General features: G+C 41.7%; 1 protein-coding gene across 2 annotated transcripts; it reads right to left on the bottom strand.

The window, feature by feature from the left end:
• Window positions 1–552: 552 nt before the first annotated feature.
• On the bottom strand, window positions 553–8,234 carry LOC143701855 (paraneoplastic antigen Ma3 homolog). Of its 2 annotated transcripts, none has more exons than XM_077195541.1 (3): window positions 8,161–8,234; window positions 8,001–8,081; window positions 553–5,257 (listed from the first exon to the last, which is right to left on the bottom strand). In XM_077195541.1, exon 3 carries the CDS (start codon window positions 4,200–4,202, stop codon window positions 2,805–2,807), a length of 1,398 nt encoding a protein of 465 aa, XP_077051656.1. In that variant the 5' UTR covers window positions 4,203–5,257; window positions 8,001–8,081; window positions 8,161–8,234; the 3' UTR covers window positions 553–2,804. The 2 variants fall into 2 exon arrangements, 1 of the variants encoding a protein (XP_077051656.1); XR_013190169.1 differs by having other exon boundaries at window positions 4,827–5,257; window positions 8,157–8,234.
• Window positions 8,235–14,387: the final 6,153 nt, after the last annotated feature.

The raw sequence follows: 14,387 nt of genomic DNA, 5'->3' as shown, positions 1-14,387 counted from the left end.
GCTTACACCTCCAGACTCTCCCCCAGACTAGCCCCCATCCCCAGCTTACCATTCCAGAGTCGCTTGCTCCTAATACCCCCAATACTGACTTTCCACCCACATCTTATTCTTAACTTTCCTCCATCATTTCAAAGGCCCACCCAACTTATTCCCCCCTGGATCCCATCCTTCCCATACTTCCCTCCTACCCCCTTTACTCCCTCTTATCCTCCTCTATCTAGTTTCCCTCTTCAACTCCTCCCTGTCCACCGGTATCTGCCCTGCTGCTTTTAAATCAGCTAACATCATTCCTCTGTTAAAAAACCCACTCTTGATCCTGCCTGCCCTGCTAACTACCGCCCAATCTCTCTTCTCCCGTATTTTTCAAAACTGCTTGAGCGTCTGACGATCCGACGGTAGCTGCTCGTATCTCAGCCTGCCTGACAGACATTTCTGGCTGGATGAAGGACCACCACCTTCAACTAAACCTTGCGAAGACAGAGCTACTTGTGGTCCCGGCCAACCCAACACTTCATCACAACTTCTCCATTCAGCTAGGCTCGTCATCCATAACTCCATCACGGTCAGCTAGGAACCTTGGGGTTGTAATTGATGATCAGTTGAAATTCACAGACCACATTGCTAGAACTGCCCAGTCCTGCAGATTTGCCTTGCACAACATTAGGAGGATCAGGCCCTTCCTTACAGAGCATGCTACACAACTCCTTGTCCAAGCACTTGTTTTATCCAGACTGGACTATTGTAATGCTTCTGTTGTAAATCTTCCAGCTTGCTCTGTCAAACCTCTACAATTGATCCAGAATGCTGCAGCCAGAGTAGTCTTTAATGAGCCCAAGAGAGCACACGTCACTCCTCTCCTCACGAAATGGCACTGGTTGCCAGTTGCCGCTCGCATTAAATTTAAGGCACTGACGTTTGCCTACAAAACAACCACTGGCAATATATACTGCAGTCAGACTGTTTAATGGCTTTGCTATTTCAGAGTACCCCTTGACGAAGTGCCGATAATACCCAGCAAAGCCCAGAAAACATTTTAGCTCTCGCCTGGTTGAAGGACGAGGCCAATCTTTCAGAGCGGAAATCTTTTCGGGATCGGTGTGAACCCCATCAGCATCCACCACATGTCCTAGATACTTTACAGATGATTTGAAAAAGTGGCATTTCTCAGGAGATAACTTCAGTCCACACTCCTTCAGACGAGTCAACACTTTCATTAGCCTGGCTTCATGTTCCTCATGCGTTTTAGAAAAGACAATGAGATCATCCAGAAATACGAGTACTTCATTCAAATGCAAGTCTCCTACACACTTCTCCATAAGCCTCTGAAAGTGCTAGGTGCATTTGTGACACCTTGAGGCATGCAATTAAATTCAAAGAAGCCCATAGGACAAACAAAAGCGGTTTTGAGTTTATCTTCTTCGGCTACTTCAACTTGGTAATTTCCTGATTTAAGGTCCATGACAGAGAACCATTTAGCCCCACTGAGTGCAGAGAAAGCTTCCTCTATGTTGGGAAGTGCATATGCATCTCTTATAGTGTGCACAATAAGCTTCCTGTAATCGACACAAAGTCTGATCTGGCCATTCTTCTTGCGAACCAAAGCGATTGGTGATGCGAAGGGGCTCTCTGACTCTCTGATTATTCCAGCATCTAGAAGCTCCCTGAGATGTTGCTTAACAGCTTCCCGGTCACTGGGATGAATTGGCCTAGGTCGTGCCTTAAAAGGTGTCTCATCCTGTAGTCCGATGTGGTGTTTCAGTGCAGTGGCATGACCATATGACAAGTCATCAACAGCAAAGACCTCTGACATGGAATTGAGTTTATCGGAGATGCGTTTTTTCCATTCTTCAGGAATAGGTGAGTTATCAAGTTCGAACACCAGCTTCCCACAGGGCACCTGAGCAGAACAAGACAAAAGCTCAGTCTTCAGAGGCAGAACATAAGCAGCTGCCATCTCAGCGATCACACGCTTGGGATGAAGGCTAATATCCCTGTCAGTTATGTTTTTTATTATGAGAGGAATCTTTGAAAGAGCCTTGTGTGGGGCACTAACCACAGCACTCACAAGCAGAAGACCACCCGGCAAGGGAAAAGACTCGGGTTGCTCTAAGACAAATAAGGCGTTTGACATTCCCTTAATCCTCACTTGACCAAAAAGGCATATTTTCTGTTTGGCAGGGATAGTGATTTGGCCTTTCCCTAGTGCTTTCACTTGAAAGGATTTCCTCCCACTCTCATAGTTCTGAGCAACATGTTGAAAAAGCAATGCATACTCACTACTGCCACCGGGTTTTTGGAAGAACTTGGCCCCTTTTTTTTCTACCCCCTGCTGATACAATCGGTCGAGAACATTTGTCCTAATCAACAGTGGGACCTTACTGTGGAAGTGACAATCTTGGACAACAAGTAGGAGAGAAGAAAGCTCCTCCTCTGCGACTGTGACAGTTCAAGGGAAGGTTATGATGGCTTGGATGTAACCAAGGTATGGAAAATTCTGTCCGCCGGCACCCTCAACCTCAAACAACGCATGAATTGGCTGAATGGGAACCGAAGAAAGATTTGTCAAGTAAAACGCCTCCGAAACAGTCGTAACTTGTGACCCTGTGTCTAAGAGATAATCACACCGAGTGCCTTCAACAAGGACAGACGAAACACAACGTTCGCCAATAAGACCTTCCGGCAAGAATTAATACTTAATCCTGATGTTTGTTTGGGTTTTTCTCGCACCATGGACTGTATCATGAACCATCATTGTGGGACGAATTTGAGTGCTGGCAGCTCCTGGGTGTCCCGTACAGGAGCTGTTAGAGGTTTAAAGAAAACTGTGATGTCCCATGCAATTTCCGGTACTCCTCGCGTCTCTCCCTCAGCTTTGAATTCTTCTTCCGAACAAGCTCAGGGTTGGGATCATTACTGCAGCGAACTGCAATGTGTCCATCTTCCCCACACTTGAAACAGAACCAGGGCTTTGGCATAGTTGTAGAGCCAGATGTCACATTGTAGCTGGAAACAAGGCAGTCACTGGTAATTGCACTTCCTTTACCGTTTTTTCCACTTTTTATCTCATAGTCTCTAGTTTCCCCTTTCCTCGACAAGTATGCATCTTGTTTTTTCAGCACAGCTATCTCTCCTTTAAGCTTCAGGGTTTCATCATGTAGGCATTTATTAGTTGGCTCAGGCGAAGGTTCTACGTTAACAGGTATACCATACACTGAGTGAGCATGTGCAGCTGCCTTCGTGTTGCCAAGATGTTTCTTCATTTGATCTAGCTTTGCTGCCTTTTTGTCTTCCTCTGTTCTCACAGAGAGCAGGAGTTCAGGAAAGGTTGGTGGGTTGTCTTTACGATGTTCAAGCTGAAGTCCTATTATCATGGCCTGGTCCCAGCACCCTCGACAGAACTGGCGGAGCAGATGCTTACGGGAATCTGCAGCACTGGCTCCCCCTCTGGGTATTGCTCTGGTAAGAAGAGTATGCAGTCTTTGCAGATATGCTGAAGACTTTTTTCCCGCATTTTGATTTAGTTTAAGAAAAGTGGCAAAGAGCTCCTCTCCATCTTCTACTACACCAAAGGCTGATTTAATCTGGTTAAGGTAAGAGCTAAGTGAACAATTAACACCTAAGGGCTTGACAATGTCCGCTACTGGGCTAAGCAGGCTCTCTAAGATCATCCTTACTTTTTGAGAATCTGGCGAAGGGGGGTAAGAAAGTAGGAGATCAACTTGAGTATGCCACGTCTCATAGTCGACTTCCCCATTTGGCTTGGGGGTCCGGCGGGAGAATGTGCGGATACCGCTCTGCCTCAAAGGTGAATGCGCAGACTCATTACAGATGACGTGCTCCACAACCACCCTTTGAATCTGAGGGGGGTTAAGCATACTTTCATCAACATGCAATGGACTTGGTGGAGCATGCAAGGGGGAAAGGTTTGGAATCCTAGTTTTAACTTGACTTAACTCAGCAGGGTTAGTTCTTCCTGGGTCATGAAGACTTGGGCTGCGAACATTTGTATGTGGATCTGCTTCAGCAGCTTGGGAATCATCTGAATGAAGCTGAATGCTCTGAAGTTCATTCTGAAAAGCAAGCAGGAATCCTGCTCTACCACTTCCGGAGATAGCGTTCAGTTCATCTAGATATCTTAATGCCAGTTCCCTGCCTAGCCTCTGCTGACATAGATCACGGACTATTCTTACATGCCATGTCATGGCAGGGTCTTTTGGGCTTGGCAGGTCACCTAAACAATCAGGGCTGATACTCAGAATAGATTTCTCAGACAAATACTGAATTAGGACTCTCCCAGCTGGCTGCTCTGGCTCATCGGGAACTCTAGCTATTTTCTCAATTTCCCCATGTGTCTCAAAAATATTCTGAATATTCTCAACGTCACAAGTTTCTTATACCCCCGTTATATACAGACAGTTTGGACCATGTACATCAAAGCGGTCACAAAGATCCATATTTAGTTATGGGACATATAATCATATAAGCTCAAATGGGACATATAAGCTCAAAATAACTTTGAAAAAATTTTTAGATCCCACTCTCAAAATATTGAATGAAAATCAAATCACACAAAAAAAATAGTTCCTTGAGGTAATTAACACAACAAGTAAAATTTAACCCAAGCTCCTGGCTGGCTTGCCACTATTTTATGTAACCCTCGACTCAGGGTTTTGTTATCTAATTCTAAATATCAATTGTCTAAGTTCGGTCAAGAAGCTTTGGGAAATTTTCCTTTTTTTCTATTAAGCTAAATATTCAGAACTAATTGAATAATCAAAATCTCATAAAAAGGGAAAAAACTAATATAGTAATGCCACACACAGGAATTCGGTTAACCAGAAAATCTATATTGTGAGGCAACTAAAATGCTTTCTATTCTGGAACTTCAAAACACCAAAGCGATAACCTCAAATGACACTCAATTTCCAATAATTAATTGAGCTTGTTAACAGAATTTAATACAATATAATTGTAACCCAAAAAAATCAAAATGTGGAAAGTCTAGTTTTCTTTTCCTTGGGGCAGAAAAAAAAACCGTCTCAGTCCCATGTAACGTGTGTAGAATGAAGAAACAAAATGTCTCAGTCCTACCACTTCCCCAAGCAAAATATTCAGTAAATCAAGGACGAAGGAAAGAAGAGCTGAAGAGTTGATAGTTTGGGATGAGATGATGAAAAGGATTTGTTCCGGATGAATCCACTCAAATGATCCGGTTCCCAAGTGTATCTCCAACAACCAGTCCAAGGGAAAAACCAGTCTGTACAAATATATATTTCGAATTGATGACATCAATAACATCAGGACACTTAAACCATTCCTTGTAAGAGAGATCACATGTATTTTTCTTACTGTCATATCTTTCCTTCTCTTATGAAAAAATTATGAAACAACCCAGCTTTGAATCATCTCACTGACAATTGAGAACTACCAATACACATTAACATAAATCAAATTACAGTTACATTTTATGTGTTTTAACTAGGGGTGCGCCGATCCGATACTCAGTATCGGTATTGCTCCGATACTTCCAATATTTGCCGGATCGGGTATTGCCAGACGAGACCATCCAAATCCGATCCGATATTGTATAGCCTACGTATGTTATTGTTATACAACACAAAAGGCACAAAAACATACAGCACTATAATGTTTTCGTGTACTGTATTCCAAGATTTCTGAAGCCAGTACATATAGTTTAATGTGAGGTACAGATTTAAATCGTTAAATTAATCTTCACCTAAGTGCTTCCCTCCGCGGCGGCTGTCAGTCATTCTCAGCACTCAAACAGCGCGTCGCGCTCGGGTACAACAGTCAACACGATGAAACTCTCTCCAAGATGAGTCAATGTTCCTATTATTATACTGTAGATATGTAGATAAAGGTCTATGGTTTGCATAAAAGGACTTTAACGTGCTGGAGTTTTACATGTTACTTTCAACCGGGTGTCGGTTAGATCACAACACAACTCCTCAGTGATCACAACACTGGAGTAGAGAGCGATATAATTGCCCTTCACGCGCACATTAACTGAAATTTAAAACGGTTAAAAGGCTCAAAATAATGAATAAATAAAGAAATATATGTATATCTTACTTTTGTGCTTTGAACTTTTCAATGCGACGCGCTGCGCGCCGTGACTCCATATGTTGCTTCGAGCGCATCATTCTGCGCACGGGATGTACATAAGGTTTCGTGCCGCTCTGAATTGGAGCCTTTCATATTACAATACTTTTGCGCAATGGAAGTTTATTGATAGCCTTAGTTGTTCTGTCCAATCTATGTATCATATGTTGCTGCTTCATTAAAAAGTTGCGCTTAAAATTTTAAAATAAATGTATTTTAATTATATAGTATATAGTATATAGGGCTGCAACAACTAATCGATAAAATCGATTATAATCGATTATGAAAATCGATGTCAACGAATGTCATTATCGATTAGTTGGTCTGCTTACGTCACGGGGAGCGTTTACTGGTACGCACACACACGCAAGGTCTCTCTCCCTCAGGCGCTCTGCCGAGCGCGCGCGCTACACGGTTTGGAGCAGTCTCTTCTGTCTCGCATGCGCGCTCTTGCTTGCGCGCTCTAGATTTCGGGAGTTTGAACTAATTCGCGGGCATCAGGGAGCCGCAATCAATATGTGGGAGACTCCCGGGACTTCCGGGATGTCTGTATTTTGTCTCGAGCATCAGGTTGTGCAATCAGTTCGCTATCCCAACGTAAGTGATGGATTAAAATAGCGCTACCGCAGAAATAGGTTAAATTAAAACAGTGTTTACAAAGTGAAGCATTAAATACAAAGGCAGTTAATAACAGCAGCAGTAAAATATTGTTTTTTAGTCACTGTACTCAGTGGTTTTCAGCGAATGCTTGTGCACTAATGCATAATTTCTCCTGTCCTTTACTCAAGCCTGTTAGCTTGCTGGGTAATGTTACCTCCATTCCGTTCTCTTTTTATAGCATTTGTCTACTAAGTTTTAATTGTTTTTCAAACGCGATCTACTGCGGCTCTACATTCACACAATTGTTTTCAGTCTTTCTATATTTATTTAATCAATTTATCCTTATATTATATTATTTTCTATATTATATATATAATATATATTATATTCTTTATCCTTATATTCCTTATATATAATTAATTTTAAATAAAAATTAAATGAATTATATATTTTAGATGTTTTTAGTTTGTTTTTAGTTCAGATATTCACATCTGAATAACATGTCTGTGTAAATTTGTTTTAACAAAAATTTTGTTAAAACATAATATGTTGGATATCATTTTTTTAACAATAATCATGTTTGTCAACTTGCCATCAGCAATTATCATTAAAAACAATGCAAATATTGATATTAGTAAAACTCAATGTGTGGCTTTTGCACTTTTTAAAGTACACTTTTACACATAAATACCCTGATTTACGGTTTTATTTAGTTATAATAAAAAAAAAATCTAATTTAATTTCTATCCGATTAATCGAAAAAATAATCGTCAGATTAATCGATTATCAAAATAATCGTTAGTTGCAGCCCCAATAGTATATATTTTGTCTGTATCGTTTTACAAAGTAAGGAAAATAATATTTAAGTCAAGCTTTGATGCCTTTAACAAAAGAATAATCACAGTCTCTTCCCCACAGTGAGGCATACAGATACAGTTTATTAGGTAATTTGGCACTGTTTTTTTAATTATTATTTTAGAATTGGATCGGATCGGTATCGGCCAATACTGAGTCCCAGGTATCGGAATCGGTATCGGAGGCAAAAAAGGCGGATCGTGCCACCCCTAGTTTTAACCATTTCACTCATGGGCATCGTACACCTCGTGCTTTCCATGACTAGCAAAGCTAGCATTGAAGTGCTGTACTTAGCTGCCCTTTTAATGGCTTCAAAACACACTACACAAACAATTTAACACATTTTTCTCGACATGAATACATTCTGACTGGTTTTGCTCAAATGATAACACAATATTTAGTTACAAGCAGAATACACTCACCAGAATGTCTCAGAAACGGTCACAGAAAGCAATATGTATGCATCGACTTCTCTTCCACAGTGATTCAATTCAACTTCCTGGCTGATATATGAAACAATAAATCAGCTATTCAAGTTACACTATAAGTGCTCATTTTAGTCAGCAAGTCAAAATTACTCACAGGCTATGCGTTTTTCTCCGTGCTCCGTGCACATTCACTCTGTGCGCTATTGCTGTGCACTCACTCGCTGCATGAACTACTCTATCTCTTAAAGGGGCAGTAACAAGTTTTAACCCTCTGGGGTCCAAAAACGCGACCGGCGCGTTTTGCTGTTTTTTTTCCACATAGCAGCAACATAGACTTAAAATACTCCGTCATTTTTGGTCATATAAATAAAATCAATACATGATTATAAACTATAGATGGTCTTCTTTTTTTGTGTACACTCACATTAACATCAAAACCGTGTGCTTTTGTAAAATGAAGAAAATAAACAGGGTGTGCTTTCTGCCTCTCTGTCTCCGTTAACTTTTTTTCTGGAGCACGTCTCTAAACTTAAACAAAGCTCAGTGAAAACTATTCAAGCATGAGAAATATATCTTTATAATCATTTAAGTTTGTACTTTTAAAATATCTAATTCAAAACTAAAATAAATATTCTCTCTTTATGTAATCTATAAAAAAAGAGAGAGGTGTCAGCCGATCTCCTTATCGTTTTCTCAGCTCATTATTCTGCTAATGTGACACGCCCACGGAGAGCGCGCGGTATTCAAACGTAAATGATCTGAAGCAACACATGCAAACGTGTCAACGCCCCTCATAAACGCGATAACACAACAAATGTAATCATCAGATTAATGTACTATTTCTTCTTGCGAGGCTGTGTGAGGAATAATCCTGGGACATTTACCTCAGAACATGTGCTGGTTTATTTTCATTTCGAGGAGCAACGGATCCATCTGAGAAGTACGTTTTTTTTTAAATTATTGTTCTAATCGCGATATCATAGTGTATGTAAACCGCAAAAAGACTGTTTAAATATGAATTGCGTCTGTGTGTGTGTGAATGAATGAACTGAACAGTTTTTACCAAACCCTATTGCTATACTGAGATGAGTGAAAATCGACTGAAATATGTTGAAATAACGTTAAAATATCTTTGTATTAGCAACGTATTAAACTGCAAATTAATATTTATATGCCCTAATATAGGCTCATAAAAACAACAAACGATATGCCTATGTTACAGATGAAATATGAAAGACAACATTTAATTGACTAGTTTTGGATAGATTATTAACTGTTTACTGTAAACTAGACTACTGCCACATTGAATAAGCTTTTGTTCACCAATTTCTGCTCAAATGTTAAATATATTAGGCTATGTTTGTTTTGTCAAAAATAAAGTCTTCAACTAGGATGCTATTATAGTGTTTGTTCCAATGTAGGCTTTATTCAAACTAATGAATCATTAACTTTGAAAGATGTATGATAAAATGTATACTTTAGTTTTTACAAAGAAATATTACACTTGCAATATTGTTATTTTAATTGTAGCTGTGAATCAATCCAGAGGGTTGTTATGGGGGGACCGCACTGTTGTTGCAGCCGTTGTGTGTGCTGACGCGCAATACACTGCAGCTATTAACACCAGACAGAAGGAGATTCATGTCACCAGATGGATGGAGAAGCATAGGTTACTGTCAAGCTACGTCTTAGTTGGTGATTACTTGGCGAAAGCCGAGTACAAATCAGCATGAAGTTTTAACATCTACTCTCGTGTAATGGAAATCATGAAGATCTGGATACGTCCAGTGACTGCGGTGAATAGTGCTGCTGGCAACAAGGGAAAGACCTTGTGACAGCCTGGAGAGACAGCTGACAGGAGGAAAGAGACCCCAGTGGGGCTGGTAAGGGTTAGTTACCCTTGTCGGCAGTATCCAGCTCTGTGTTTACAGGATGCTGGAGACACCCGCCCAAGGCTTCTAAATTAAAGAGGAAAATACCCCTAGAGTCTGCGAGAGCAGGGGCGGAAGATGACTCAATGGTGGACAACATGGTTAACGACTTTGGAATGGAAACGGATATGAGTATGGAGAGTACTTCACAAAAGACTAGTTCAGGTTCTGCAGTTAGCAAAGCCATTGAACTCCAAACTTGTGTCTTTGGCTGGAGCAAGGCGACAACAGTCAGGGGTTTGAAGATTCATCAAGGGAAAATGAAATGCTTGAGGGAGAAGGGACAAGGGCCTCGCATTGATAGGAACTTCTTACAAAGTCAGTCAAGTCAGTCGAATGAAATCCAGCGACAGGAAGCAAACCACAGTTCGCAGGATATCAGCACCCCTGTCATAGAGGAGAGGAGCTTCTGCACAGTTAGTGTTGAACACATTGATTCTTGTGAACCCGGTCAGACTAACCAGCATAAGAGAGAAAAGAACCTCAACGGGCATAGGCCTGGAGTTAGATGGCCAAGAGCTTGTGAGAAAACTGCATGGGACACGGTAAACACAAATCTATGCTTTGCATTGGAAATATTAACTGGTACAGTTGAAAAGAAGCTGGATAAATTTGGGGACATCATTTACGCATATAGAAGTGAGAGGTTTGGTGTGGAAACAAGGAAGGAAAAAGTACAAACTACTCCTGGATTGTCTAGACGGCAGCAGAAAATTGAATGGTTAGTTAGAGAAAGGAGACAGCTGAGGAAGCAATGGAAAAGAGCGGAACAAAGTCAGAAGGAGGGACTCAATCTCTTACAAAGGGCAATTAAAGATAAGCTTGCAACATTACGCAGAACTGAGCGCCTACGGAAAGGCTACAAAAAGAAGAAGCGTGCGAGGGCTAATTTCTATAAAGATCCATTCAAATTCGTAAAGAAGTTATTCACCAGTGAGAAGAATGGCACTTTAAAAGCATCTAGGGTTGAGCTAGAGAGATATTTGGAGGAAACGCATACAGATGCAAAAAGGCATGAGCCTATGTCAATTCCGTCAGACATGCCACCTGTCAATCCACCAGAATACCAAATGGAGGTCTGTGCACCTAAGTGGAAAGAGATAGAGCAGGTTGTGAGAAAGGCAAGGGCTTAATCATCTCCAGGGCCTAATGGAGTTCCGTACAGAGTGTACAAGAGTGCTTCAGGAGTTCTACAAATTCTGTGGAAATTGATAAAAGTGGCTTGGGAAAAGCAGGTAGTACCTAAAGCATGGTGCCGAGCAGGGGGAGTCTTTATACCCAAAGAAAAAGATGCTACAAGCATTAGTCAGTTTCGCCCTACTTCACTATTAAACGTCGAAGGCAAGATTTTCTTCAGCATTATTGCTCAGAGATTGTCAACCTACCTATTAAAGAATGGCTTAATTGACACTTCAGTTCAAAAAGCGGGCATTCCAGGATTCTCAGGATGCTTAGAACACATCAGTGTTATCTGGCAACGAAATCAGTCAGCTAAAAAGGAGAGGAAGGAGCTCCATGTGACATTCCTGAATTTGGCTAATGCATATGGTTCAGTGCCACATGAGCTTCTTTGGGCATCATTTGATTTTTTCAGGGTGCCAATGTCGATAACACATTTAGTGAAGCCTATTTTGGAGATTTGCAATTTAGTTTCTCAACTCCAGAATTCAGCACTACATGGCAATGCTTAGAGGTTGGAATAATGGCAGGATGCACCATTTCTCCACTGGCTTTTACCATGGCAATGGAAGTAATCATTAGGGCATCAAAATGGGTAGTAGGAGGAGAGCGCTTGGCTTCTGGGATGCGACTACCACCAATCAGAGCATACATGGATGACATGACAACCATGACTACAACGGTAGCCTGCACTAATCGGTTATTGGGGAAGATAATATTGAATGGGCACGAATGCAATTTAAGCCTTCTAAATCAAGGAGCATCTCAATAATTAAAGGCAAGGTAGTAGATAAAACATTCTTCATTAATGGTGAGGCAATACCAACAGTTTCTCAGAAGCCACTGAAGAGTCTGGGGAGATGGTACGATGGGGATCTAAAGGACACAGTTCGAGTGGGAGAAGTTAGACGACAAGCAGTGGAAGGGTTGAAGAGCATAAACAGCTGTGCTCTACCAGGCAAACTGAAACTCTGGTGCTTTCAGTTTGGTCTACTGCCAAGGTTGCTGTGGCCTCGTGTGACTGTGTACGAGGTTTCTTTGACAACAGTGGATAAGCTGGAAGCGTTAATAAGTTCATACATCTGGAAATGGTTGGGAGTTCCACGCTGCCTCAGCAGAGTGGGACTTTATAGTAAAGGAGTATTGCAGCTGCCAGTCTCTGCTTTAACCGAGGAGTTTAAGTGTGCCAAGGTCAGACTGGAAATTACTTTAGCAGAGTCACGCGACAAATGTGTAAGGGAGGCAGCCCCTGTGGTAAAAACTGGTAGAATGTGGTCAGCAAAGAAATCTGTAGTAGAGTCAAAGGCTGACCTTCAAATTGGGGATATCGTGGGACAGGTACAGCATGGAAGAGGGGGTTTTGGGCTCAGTTTAGCTCCTCCTAAATGGCACAGGGCAGGCCCAGCTCAAAGGAGGAAGCTGGTAGTCAACGAGGTGCGAAAGCAGGAGAGAGGATGAGATGTATAAAGGCCATTTCCCAGGCCAAGCAGGGAGAGTGGATGAGATGGGAGAGTGTGGAACAACGCAAAATGGGCTGGCAAGACCTTTGGTCAATGGAAGAGAGTAGGATCAGTTTCATTATTAGGTCAACATATGATGTTCTCCCATCACCGCAGAACCTAAACCTCTGGGTAGGAGAGGATCCCTCTTGTCCTTTGTGTTCATCACCTGCCACATTAAGGCACATTTTGACAGGATGTAAGCTGGCTCTTAACCAGGGTCGGTTTACTTGGCAATTGGAAGGCAAGCGTAGTATGACCAATAAGTTGCCGCCTGTTCTAGCAAAACATTACACGCAGAAGACAATATTCCTCCGCCCAGGCGAGCAACCACCAAGAAAAGGTGCTAAAACCAATTCTCGCCCAGGACAACCAGAAGCTGCTAGGGACTGGAAGATGCTGGCTGATTTTGATCAACGGCTTATTTTTCCACCTGAGATTGCCACCACTAACCTACGACCAGATATTGTTTTGTGGTCTGGATCAGCACGCATTGTTCAACTGATAGAGTTAACAGGGCCATGGGAGGATGCGGTAGATGAGGCATATGAGAGGAAGAAACTGCGGTATGCTCATCTGGGCACTTAAGCAGAACAGCGAGGATGGAGAGTCCAGGTTTATCCAGTGGAAGTGGGTTGTCGAGGTTTTGTAGCACACTCTACAACCCGGTTCCTCAGAGACGTCGGATTCAGTGGCCAAGAGTTGCGTCGCACAGTAAAGAACTTATCTGAAGCAGCAGAAAGGAGCAGCAACTGGCTGTGGTTGAGACGGAAAGATTCTAGCTGGCTGTGTACAGGCCGCCATGCTATGGTTTCGTAGAATTCTTGAAAACTTGAAGAGTCTGTTGGTTTATTTGTATAGGTTGTATAGTATTTACAGTCATTACGTTCAAGTCAAGTCAAGTCACCTTTATTTATATAGCGCTTTTACAATACAAATTGTTTCAAAGCAGCTTTACAGAGATAACAGGAAAGTAAAGTTGTAATAGTATTGTTAAATTCAAAATTAAATGTTAAATGTCCCCAACCAAGCAAGCCAAAAGCCAATGGCGAATGAATGCAAAAAAAAAAAAAGGAAAAAAAAAAAAGGCTACAGTGGCAAGGAACCAAAACTCCATCAGGTGACAGAATGGAGAAAAAAACCTTGGGAGAACCCAGGCTCAGTCGGGGGGCCAGTCCTCCTTTGGCCAACAAACGAACAGTGTAGGATTATGATTTACGCGGCATAATAGGTCAATAGTCAGATTGGATCAGAACTTTCACAATATTTATCCAGTTCATCTGGTTAGGGATTGGAGTCATCACGCCGGTATGGAGATGAGTTAGATGAGGTGTCCATGAGGCCTTCACAGTGTTGATGAGGCTGGCACTTCAGGGATGCGTTGTCGTCGTGTCCATGTGATGGTCCTTCCTCAGATCTAGATATGGCCTGGATCCGGCGGTTTGCGGTAAACCTCGGGATAAACAGAGAGATTAATATTAGCGTAGACGCCATCCTTCTTATGATGTACAAAGTACATCAGGATTTATGGGAAGTGTTCCCGGTTCCGGCTGATCTAAACTATGCTGCCTAACATTGAATTATATTAATCTATAATGTGTTATGCTAAGCCAAAGAGATGTGTTTTTAGTCTAGATTTGAACTGACAGACTGTGTCTGCTTCCCAGACAATGTTAGGAAGATTGTTCCAAAGTTTTGGTGCCAAGTAGGAAAAGGATCTACCGCCAGCAGTTGATTTTGATATTCTAGGTATTATCAACTGGCCAGAATTT

The sequence above is a fragment of the Siphateles boraxobius genome, unplaced genomic scaffold (genome assembly GCF_051911475.1).
Source record: "Siphateles boraxobius isolate OS27281-9 unplaced genomic scaffold, OSU_SipBor_1 33, whole genome shotgun sequence".
Taxonomy (NCBI): Eukaryota; Metazoa; Chordata; class Actinopteri; order Cypriniformes; family Leuciscidae; genus Siphateles; species Siphateles boraxobius.
Note: the sequence above shows the minus strand (reverse complement) of the source record. Positions and strands in the feature narration are given on the sequence as shown.